Source organism: Triturus cristatus, chromosome 10 (genome assembly GCF_964204655.1).
Source record: "Triturus cristatus chromosome 10, aTriCri1.1, whole genome shotgun sequence".
In the NCBI taxonomy this organism is placed as follows: Eukaryota; Metazoa; Chordata; class Amphibia; order Caudata; family Salamandridae; genus Triturus; species Triturus cristatus.
This window is the reverse complement of record NC_140593.1, coordinates 1,217,153,556-1,217,164,291: the sequence shown is the minus strand read 5'-3', so window position 1 is coordinate 1,217,164,291 and position 10,736 is coordinate 1,217,153,556. Positions and strand designations below refer to the sequence as shown.

The following is a 10,736-nucleotide window of genomic DNA, read 5'->3' as shown; positions in this document are numbered from 1 at the left end:
CTGACCCGTTGGTGGGGAGAAGCCCCGTTCCCTCAAGGACCTGCTTCCCCTAGGACTGATCCCAAGCCGCCGAAACCCAAAGCCCAGAAAAAGAAGGAGAGACGTGAATATACCGGTGTTTTTCCCGTGACCCTCGAAGAACACCCGTGGCAGACCGACAGAGAATTCAGGGCAGCCCAGCGAGAGGATCCGGTGCTACAGGAAGCATGGGCCAAGGCAGTAGACCACGAGGATCCTCTTATAGTAGGTCCCTACTTCTTTAAGAAACATGGGTTGCTATATAGGAAGGGAGGGTCTCACCAAAAACCACAATTACTCATACCCGGTCCCTTCCGGGAGAAGGTACTCTTTCTGGCCCACAGCCACCTTCTGGGAGGACATTTCGGAGACGAGAAAACCAGCCAAGCGATCTTAGACAGGTTCTATTGGCCAGGGGTACACCAAGCCATCAAAACATACTGCAGAGAGTGTCCGGTCTGTCAGAAACACAGTAGATACCAACCTCCAAGGGTACCCCTACAACCCCTACCCCTCATTGACGTCCCTTTCAGCAGGGTAGGTATGGACATCATAGGGCCCTTGCTGCCTTCCCGAAGTGGTTGCCGATACGCCCTAGTTATCGTGGATTACGCCACCCGCTTCCCCGAGGCCCTTCCCCTACGACAACCCACCACCCAAAACGTTGCAAAAGCCCTCATCACTGTGTTCTCAAGGGTAGGATTTCCCCGGGAGATCCTGACGGATCAAGGCACTCCCTTCGTCTCCTCCCTTATGAAACAGGTCTGCTCCCAACTAGGGATTAAACAGATACGGACCTCGGCGTATCATCCACAAACCGATGGGTTAGTGGAACGATACAATGCCACCATAAAACAAACCCTAAAGAAACTATTAGGGCTGGAGGCGAGGAGGTGGGAGGAAATGTTACCCCTTGCCTTATTTGCGATACGTTGCAAGACGCAGAGCAGTACATGATATTCGCCCTACGAACTGTTGTATGGCCGACCCCCTCGTTCTCTATTAGACATGGCTCAGGAAGCCTGGGAGGCAGAACCAGATCGCACCCGCCCCCTCCCGGAATATATGGAGAACCTCAAAAACCACTTGTCTCTAATAAGGGACATAGTACATCAGAATCTTACACAGGCACAAGAGAAACAGAAGGGTCAGTATGACAGAGGCACAAAACACCGAGTCTTCTCAGTGGGAGACCTAGTTCTCTTAATGATGCCCTCTTCCGATCAAAAGCTCCTTGGGCAATGGCAAGGTCCCTACACCATACTCCGACAAATAACCCCTGTCACCTACGAAATACAACTAGACCCCACACGGGGTACCACCCAGATTTACCACGTCAACCTGTTAAAAAAATGGGAAGGGCCTCGTCCCGTCCTGACCGGCTCTAGGGGTTTGGAACCTCTTTCTTTCTCTCCTTGCATAGACCCCGCCCTACCTCCGTCCCTGAGTGTAGCCCTCCAACATCGTCTCTCCCCTTTACAACATGTGTTTTCCTCTTTGCCTGGTCACACCTCCATTACTGAGCACGCCATACAGACGAGTCCGGGGAAAGTGGTCCGACAAAGGCCCTATAGGGTCCCTGAAGCCCGTAGAGCGATCATACATCAGGAAATCGAACAAATGTTAAAACTGGGCATTATAGAACCCTCTGTAAGTGACTGGAATTCCCCGATAGTGCTTGTACCCAAACCTGATGGGTCTGTTAGATTTTGTATTGACTTCCGGGAGGTTAATAAGATATCAACCTTTGACACATACCCGTTACCCCGAGTAGACGAGATGGTAGAGCGTATAGGAAAAGCCCAATACATATCCACTCTGGACCTTTGTAAGGGGTACTGGCAGATACCCCTCAGAAAAGAAGACCGAAAGAAAACGGCGTTTTCGACCCCTGAAGGTTTATATCAGTTCCTCGTCCTCCCCTTTGGCCTCCATGGCGCGCCCGCCACATTCCAACGGGCCATGAATCATATCTTAAGTCCCCACACCCAGTACGCAGGGGCCTACCTCGACGATATAGTTATCTACAGCGACACCTGGTCACAACACTTGGAGCATCTCCATAACGTCATTTCCTCTTTGGGCTCCTATGGATTCACGATTAATCCCGCCAAAACCACCCTGGCGGCCCAAACCGTTAAATATCTGGGATATCTCCTGGGTGAGGGTCTTATACGGCCCCAGAGCAGCAAAACAGAAGCCATCCATTCCCTCCCCTTCCCCCAGACCAGAAAAGATTTGAGGGCCTTTCTGGGCCTCCTTGGTTACTATCGCAGCTTTGTGTCCAATTTTTCCCAAAGGGCCGCCCCGCTCACTGACCTATTGAAGAAAGCCACGAAAACAGAGGCCATTCTGAAAAACCCGACTCCCCTATTGTGGCATGCATTTAACGATCTGAAGAATGCCTTGACCTCCAATCCCGTACTAGTTAGTCCGGATTACACACAACCCTTCCTCCTTCAGACAGATGCTTCAGAACAGGGTTTAGGGGCTGTACTGTCACAGAGGGACCGCGAGGGGAACGAAAGACCCATCCTGTACCTCAGCAGGAAACTGTTTCCTAGAGAACGGAATTATGCAGTCGTGGAGAAAGAAGCTTTGGCGATTAAATGGGCAGTAGACAGTCTCCGTTACTACCTAGAAGGACGTGACTTTACCATCTTCACAGATCACGCCCCCCTTGAGTGGATGGCCCGGAACAAGGGGCACAATGACCGTGTCCTGCGGTGGTTCCTGGCCCTCCAACCATACCGCTTCAAAACAGTACACCGAAAAGGCACAGAACAGGGTAACGCGGACTTTCTCTCTCGCTATCCCATATCCACACCGGATACAAGAAAGACAGCTAGGGAAAGGGAATGTAACGAAGACCCCCTACCTCAGATCGGGCCCCCCCTCCTTACCCTGTCCCGGGAATCTTTTCCGCTCAATCCTCCCTGTTCAGACAGTCCATCCCAGCTTTCATCCACAGCCCCGGTGACCACAGGAACCCCGCCCCTCTTTCTCTTACAGGAGCCAATCACGAACAACGGACCACCGGAAGGACAACCCCTGATTCCCGGAAGTCCCTCCTACCCGTTCCCCGCCGGGAATAGAAAAGCCGGAAGACAGGAAGCAGAGGTCGTCGAAGGATCGTGGAAGGAGAGTCCGGCAGGAGATACGACGAAAGGAGAGGACGAGAGCGGTGAACCAGAAGAGTGGTCGGAAGACTGGTGGAGTCCCCCGGAGGAGGCTGAAGAGCGGCCGTAACTCGGATGAGAGTTACGGCGGAGCCCGTGAGTACCAGTTTCCTTCCAGTATAGTACTCTAAAGCACCCGTGTGTACCTTGGGGTTCCATGTACATAGATGTATATACTCTCTCTCCTGTTAGCACCCCTGCACCCTAGTAAGATCTCCCAGTATCCATTGTACAGCACCTCACGCTTTGTACATAGTATCCCCCTCGAACCCCCTTTCCGAACACCCCCTTTTCTCGACTTGTCCCTCTTTCTCCTTGTCCCTTCTCCTCACAACCTCTCCTCTTTATCACTCCTCGGTGAAGGTTACGGCAGCGGCATAGACTGTCCGCAGGTCTAACGGCTCCTTCTGTGTTTTTGTCTCACTGCCCTCCGAGGTGTTCGTCCATTCCCCTTCTTGGGACCAACGTTGGCGACTTGGACAGCAGAAGACCTTCGGTGACGACGACCGCAACCGACGGGATCCCTCATCGATTCCAACCCCTCCGGCAGAAGACCCGCATTCTATCCTGTTGCCCACCGTACCTTGAACTCAATAAAGTAGACTATTGCACACTATATACGGCCTCCTTGCCTGCTTTTCCAGCCCGCCAAATCCCAAAGATCACACCTGGTGATTGGGTTTTAATTAAAAACCCTAAGAAAGTGTTTAAAGGTTCTGCCAGATTCTCTTACCCAGTGCAGGTCTGTAAAGTAAGCAAAGGATCAGCTCTTTTACTCAACAGGGGATGGTGGAATAAAAGGAATCTAGTTCTTCTTTCTAATGCTCAAGCTGACATTATTGTCAATCACACTGTTTCCAACACAGGTCAATCACAATCTTACAGTTGGTTTCAAGATGTTGTTGTTCCCAAGCTTCTGAGTAATTCTACCTTGCCTACACCTGTTCTTTCTCCTCCTAGTGATACTTGCTCACCTATTGCTCCTACAACTGTAATGTTGGGTGACAAAAGAGGAGTGATATGGAGAAAAGTGTTTCTCGCACAAGATTACCTGACAGATTTAAGGATTGTGTTCTGGACTAATTTGTTCTTTTTTCCTTGACCAGACCTTGTAAACCTTGCATCGTATGCTGTATTCTTTAAGTGTATTTTCTTCCTTATTTTAAAATTGTGTTTACTTGCTGAGCCTTCATTTCTTTTCATTTGCTAAGGAGGGAGATGTTGTAGTAATGTTATCCTGTGCACGAGATGAGCGCATGCAGTCCTCCATGAGGTCTCTGCATGCGATCACCTAGTGTACAAACATATTTACATTCAACTGTGTGCCTCGCTCTGCGCCGTTTGCTGTTTAGCGGATTTTCAACCAACGTTCTTTTTCGTGCTTGAATCCGCAGCAGCTAGACGCAGTGTTCGTGGGTGTATGCAGTTTCCGAATAAACACCCTCTTTAATCTTCAACTGCTTGCTGTTGTTAATTTAACACAAGGCTAGAAAAATCTCAATTTGGAGGGAAGTTTGTTCACGGGTCACACACACTTTTAGATACATACCAACATTTTGGAACAGGAAAGTGGAATATTGTAAAAATAAAATCATGGTAACGGATTTTCCCCCCTTACTACTCCTGAAGCAGAGGCAATTACAGGCAAGATTTTAAGGCCTAAAATGCTTTTTTTTTTTTTACCTGTATCTTGACTGAAATTGCCTCTTTAAAATCGGGAGTCTCGTGCTTGAATCTGGTCTGTTTTGAAGTATGCATTTAGCAGTTAATTCCATAACTATCTCTTCGATCGTAAATAGCTCTATCACCCTCTGGCCAAGTTCACGCTAGACTAAACCACATAAACAAATCACATAATTATTCATGATTGCAGCCCCCTCCCCCTTTAAATTCCCGTCATCTCGAGAGTGTTTTGATAGTTGCGATAATAAAAACACGGTTAAAAGGCTGGTCCTGGTGATGATGCTCAAAATCATTCAGTTATTAAGGAGCGTGTTTGTATCGAGTTGAAAACAGAGGTGGGCGTGGGAGAGACCGTTAGTGCATCACAGCTACAGCGCGCAGAAGCCGCGGGCGCTTCCATTTTCTTAGAGCGCACAAAGAGAAGAGGGACAGACAAGATGGCGTCCTCCTGGCGTCGGCTGGTGGCTTCCCTCCAAGCCCTGCGCCGCTAGGCCCCCGCCTCTCCTTGTCCGTACAGACGTGGCGGTGGCCATCTTGGAAGCGGCCGCAGAGGCGGGGGTGGGGGTTAGACCCACACTGCGCCCCTCTCGCGACTTGTCAACAGAGGTGCCGCGCGACACGAGCCGCGACAGCCTGTTAGGGTGGAAGGAGCCCCATGGACGTCCCGCGCCAATCTGGCCTGTGTCCCATTGCAAGATGGCCACGGTTGTATTGTCCGCACTGGACACACTCGCCATATTTGTAAGGGGGCGTGCTCCCTCTCCCGAAAAAAATCGAAAACACAAATGTACACAGACGAACAGTGTAACTGGAAACAACGTTCATACACTCCGCGAATTTCTGTCGCCACCAAAACGTGTGACCGCGCACCTGTTTGTGTTCAGTCCCCATCAAAATTAAAATGACATTTAAAATAGGGGCGTGACCGTAGTATGCTTTTGAAGCGTGGTACACATTATAGATACCAACTAAGAGGCACTGTATAAGTTCCACCGTGACTGGCCTCCAATGACGGTGAATGGCCGGTGCCAAGTACATACCCAACGGCCAAAGATATCGTTGTTACTAAACATCAATTATAAATGCGCGCACTACTCCACAGCAGTAACTGTACATCGGGATGTGAAATGTTCATTTATTTTTTTTAGCTGTATTTGTATTGTGGTGTGTGGCCACGCGTGAATTCACGTAAGGCAACATCCGGGGATTTGTCGCCATTACTGGTGCTGGAAACCAAAAAGATGGGGGGAGTACCAAAGATGGCGCCCTGCGCGGGAAAAAAATAGTTGGCTTCGCTAAAGCAAATTGGTGCTACTGTCGTTTCTAATCAACTTTCGTCCTACACAACACTACAGTCAGAGGTAATTATTAATTAAAAAATGTAAGATCGGTAGGGGGATCTGCAAGAACCAACAGAAATATTCGAACAATTCCCCAGTAACAGCGGCCGCCATATTTGTTTGTATTCTACAGAGAGGAACGACGGCTGCAAAAGGAACATGGCGGCTTCCTGACCGGCGTGCGCGCGCTGACGGAAGAGGCGAAGGCCCCCAGTTTTGCCTTCCCTGCACTTGGAATACAGCACGGCAAAGCTGGAAAGAATGCAATATCCGATGCACAACACATGACCAGCGCTGATACAAGTGGAGAAAAATAAAGTGATATGAACACTCGTGGCCGCCATTTTCTAGGAGGAAGACGACAAGATGGCTGCTCCCTGACAGGCGTGAAAACAACAGGCGTAACCAGAGAAGAAGCCACAGCGGCTTTTCTTGAAAGGAAGCACAGAGCCTGATACATTTAGAAGGGCCGTTTTGATAGCATATATTTATATGCACTTAGAAAAGATGTTATTTTTTGATGTGGTAATTTGAAAAACGTCCCTTAACGGTCACAAGATGGCGCCTCCCTGCGATACCTGACGAGATCCCGCTCTGTACGGCAGCGCGCGCTGGGAAGAGACAAAGAACCCCCCTTGGGCCGACCTGTCATTTTTGTCAGAGCGTTTGTTTTCTTTACTTTGGAGCCGCCACGGTTCTTTGTTTTGCTTGCCGGCCCTCCCTCCCGGTGTCCCCGCCTCCTTTTTTAAAGTTTGAAGGGTGGGTGGAGTTTGCCGTAACAAACGCACAAGATGGCGGCTCCCAGGCGGGCGTGAAGAGACTGCACAGCGCTCCCCGGGATCTCTTTGGTGGCAAAGCGTCTCCCCCCCAGTGTTTGCAAAGCGGGAGGGCAGTGCTAAGCTTCTGTTGCAGCGAGTGGTGCCGGTGACTGCAGCGGAGGGTTCCGTGTACTGCAGGCAGCGGTGGCGCAGGCTCCTCCTCCGGTGCGCGGGAGGTGAGGCAGCCCTGCTCGCCGCCATTTTGGAGGCGGCTCCTATGGACAGGCACAAGATGGCGGCTCCCAGCGGCAGTGGCTTTAGCTACACAGGAGAGCAGTAGCGGGGGCCAGGGGCTCGCACGCAGGGCACTGGGCCCAATACCCGGGTTAGGAAACCTGCAACAGATAGTAGCACGCTCCCCTAGGCTGACGGACCAGTGGAGGAGGCGGGACCAGCAGAAGGCAGCGGCAGCTCTTCTTCTCTCCTAAGATGGCGGCTCCCACAGTCTCCATGTCCGGCCTGTAAACCAACCCCCTCCGGTGCTACCGTGAACCCCCCCCCAAACGAAGTGTACCCCCAGTCTGAACCCAGTTCTGTACGTTTTTTGTCGCACCTGATTCGTCACATTTTCGGTTTATTCTCATCGGACGCAATGGCTGCCGCTACTCCCCCTGCGACCACCGGAGCCCCCGCCTCCCAGCCCCCCTCCAACGCCTTGCAGCCCCGATGGAAGCGGGTGGTGGGCTGGTCGGGCCCGGTGCCGAGGCCCCGGCACGGACATCGCGCAGTGGCCATCAAGGAGCTCATCGTGGTGTTCGGTGGCGGTAACGAAGGGATAGTAGACGAGCTGCACGTTTACAACACCGGTGAGTCTGTGGTGTAGGTCTGCAAAGCCTGGGGGTGGTGGGGTAAAACTGTATTGACCAGGATGCGGTTGGCGCTGGAGTAGCGGGCACCTGGCACTGATACCTAATGGGGTTGGACTGGTAAACGGTGTGATTGCAGTGCCCCCTTGTGGTGCCTGAGCGAGGAGGCTAGGTGGGGCATGTGAGGGGTAGATTGGCTTGTGTGTGGTAAACATGGTGGTTGTGGCTTCAGTCTGCTCTGCTGCTTGCAGCTGGAAAACACGTTCGCTGCATGCACGCTCCTGTTTAGTTCTCTCCTCTTTAATGTGGCTCCCACGTAAAGTTTAATATTTCAAACACCTTTCATCAATGCATGCTTGTAACCGACGTCGTGCTGTCTCCTGCAGGTCTGCCTCTGTATTAAAATCTCGTTTGCCGCAGGCGTTGTTTTTATTCAGTTTTCCCGCGGTCTGGCCTGCGCGGCATTAACCCAGCTGTTTGTCCTTTTGAATTCCCTCCTCCTCCCTGATAACAATGCTCTTGAACGCTGCTGCATTGGTTCCTTTGCCCTGGTAACGGTATCTTGGTAGCATCTGGTACCCATATGTTTCCTCCCATCACATTCGTCAGTGAAATAGCGACCACTCGAAGTTACACTCCGGCAGTGCAGTAAATGTGTTCTAGCAGACGCGTGTCTCCCCCTAGTGCATTTGAACGGAATTCTTCTTCACACTCTTGCCGCGAACTCTTCTCGCTATCTCGACTGGCGGTGAAGTGCTTGTTTACATCGAGATCCGCCCGTCCTGCGTGAGAGTAGACGTGTGTGCGGACCTTTCTTGGTAATGGTGCTGTCACTTGAGGGAGGCGGCCCTGCCCTTGAGGCGAGAATCTGCTCCATATTTTTATTGATTGTAGTAATCGAGCCTGTTCAAAGGGCCGAGGGTGCTTTTCGTAGCTCCGGCGCTTGCACCTTCTTCGCAGCCGTATGCTGCAGCGGTGCACTTGGGAGCTCGGCTGCTGATGGCTGTGTACACAAGGCACTTGTTGCTGTACTCGTACCTGGGAAGGATTCTCGCTCTAGCTTCCCTCCTATGGGTGCTTCATCTTGCCTGCCCCGGTCTGTGGTGCCCAGTATAATGTCACAGCCAACACGCTCTGCACAGGCGATGTGATGAACATGTTCTGTGCCAGGTGTTGTTTTAAAAGCGCTACCTACCCTGGTCTGCTAGTGGCAAGTCTGGGGTGTTCTTGTGAAGTGCCCCATATGGCCTCCGGGGGGAGCTCGGGCTCCAGGTTTCATCCGCCGCTGAGTTTATGCGCAGAGTAATCCCGCAGGGCGTCTCATCGGTGGCGCCAATCTCAACCTTCAGGTGGAGCCTCGCAGATGCATTGAATCGGGGAGAGGATGTGGTCCGTCGGCTGCGCTGCCGCCTCTGGTGCAGGAAACCAGGGTTCGAGCCTCGAGGTCGCGTCCACGTCATGTGATTCTGGGCAAATCACTTAATCTCCCCGTGCCTGAATGTGTAATGTTAATACGGTGCTATGTAAAGCGCTCTAATACGGTGCTATGTAAAGCGCTCCAATACCTTCAGGTCGAGTTCGCGCTATATAAATATGCAAAAAAACAAAAAAAACGGGCCACTGGCTGACCATTAGCTGGCCAGTCTGAACATTAGGGGGCCAGGCTGCTACTTTATTTAGGTGAAACTTCACACCTGTTCTTTGGATTTAGACTTGAAGCCTGAATATATTGCATGACCGTAGGGTGTTACTATTCGGTTCAGCTTCTGAGAAAAGCCCTTGGACGCATCGCTGTGAGTCTACCAGTGGGGAGTCAAGTGTACAAAGCTCGGCAGTGAATTATCCATTGCATAATATAATACCCACCTGTATCCATTGACTGCCTCAGAACCCGTTGGCTAGGCCCCCCACCTGGTATGTTGTCAGCAGTGCAGTTTTTAGAAAGGGACACATCTGCCCCTTTTTATATTGAACTTTGAGTCACAAGCCTTGATGTATGACCCAGTTGTAGACTACTCCTCCAGTTTTGGCGTTTTATGTAGTGTTCAACCTTTGTTTACTTCGTTTGTTGGCTAACTATAGTATGTACCGCCACAGGACTGACCCTTTGATTGTGAATGAAAATGTGCAGTGCCCAAGTTCTGATTTGTAGCAAGAGACTCGGAGTTGAGTTTAAGGGTGGTGACGTGTTAAATGGGTCTGTGGGATGTAAGTGTAAAATCGTTCCAGTGGTGGTTAGCCAACTTCTTGAGTAACACGAAGAAACGTGCTCTAGGCGCGAAGAAGAAAGTAGTCAAGAGATGTATATCTGAACTTCTACTTCTCACCGTTCGTAATAGTTGCCATATCTAACCTCGTGTAAAATATACCACACCCATTTTACTGTAATTTATTAGACAAACATAAATCGTTTTCACACCCCTCTTCACACGAAGGGCCATAACATACTAAGCTTTGATTAAGCCAGTAGGCTGACATCGCCAGACCCCTTGGTTTTGCCAAGGCTTGTTTAAATGTCCAGCGCAATATTCAGTAAGGGGGAGAACCTTTGAAATGCAAGCTTGCAATTTGCTGAATGTTGAATTGCTTTTGTTGGGGGGGGGGAAAATGAAGTTTGGCTACTTGTAATTAATTCCCCTGGGCATGACCCTCGTCTCTCCACCACCCTGAGCAGCTAAGCCATGCCTTTTGTTAACAAGATGAGCAGCAATGTTACACTTGTCAGTGAAGGGTTCCAACCCATACAGGCACACCTGTACGTGGTTCTTTCGATATTGTGCTATAGGTATACAAGTTGCGCGTGTGTGTATGTATATATGTATATATATATATAGCGGAAATGCATTATGCTGCGCAACTACCTGTGAATAAAGGGCTCCTGAAATAATCCCC

General features: G+C 50.6%; 1 protein-coding gene across 1 annotated transcript in view; it reads left to right on the top strand.

The window, feature by feature from the left end:
* Positions 1 to 7,240: 7,240 nt before the first annotated feature.
* HCFC1 (host cell factor C1) overlaps positions 7,241 to 10,736 on the top strand; it is a 272,045-nt gene continuing 268,549 nt past the window's right edge. Inside the window, exon 1 of the mRNA XM_085629740.1 lies at positions 7,241 to 7,844. Coding sequence (XP_085485866.1) covers positions 7,631 to 7,844 — 214 coding nt within the window. The 5' untranslated portion in view covers positions 7,241 to 7,630. The remainder of the gene's footprint in view (positions 7,845 to 10,736) is intronic.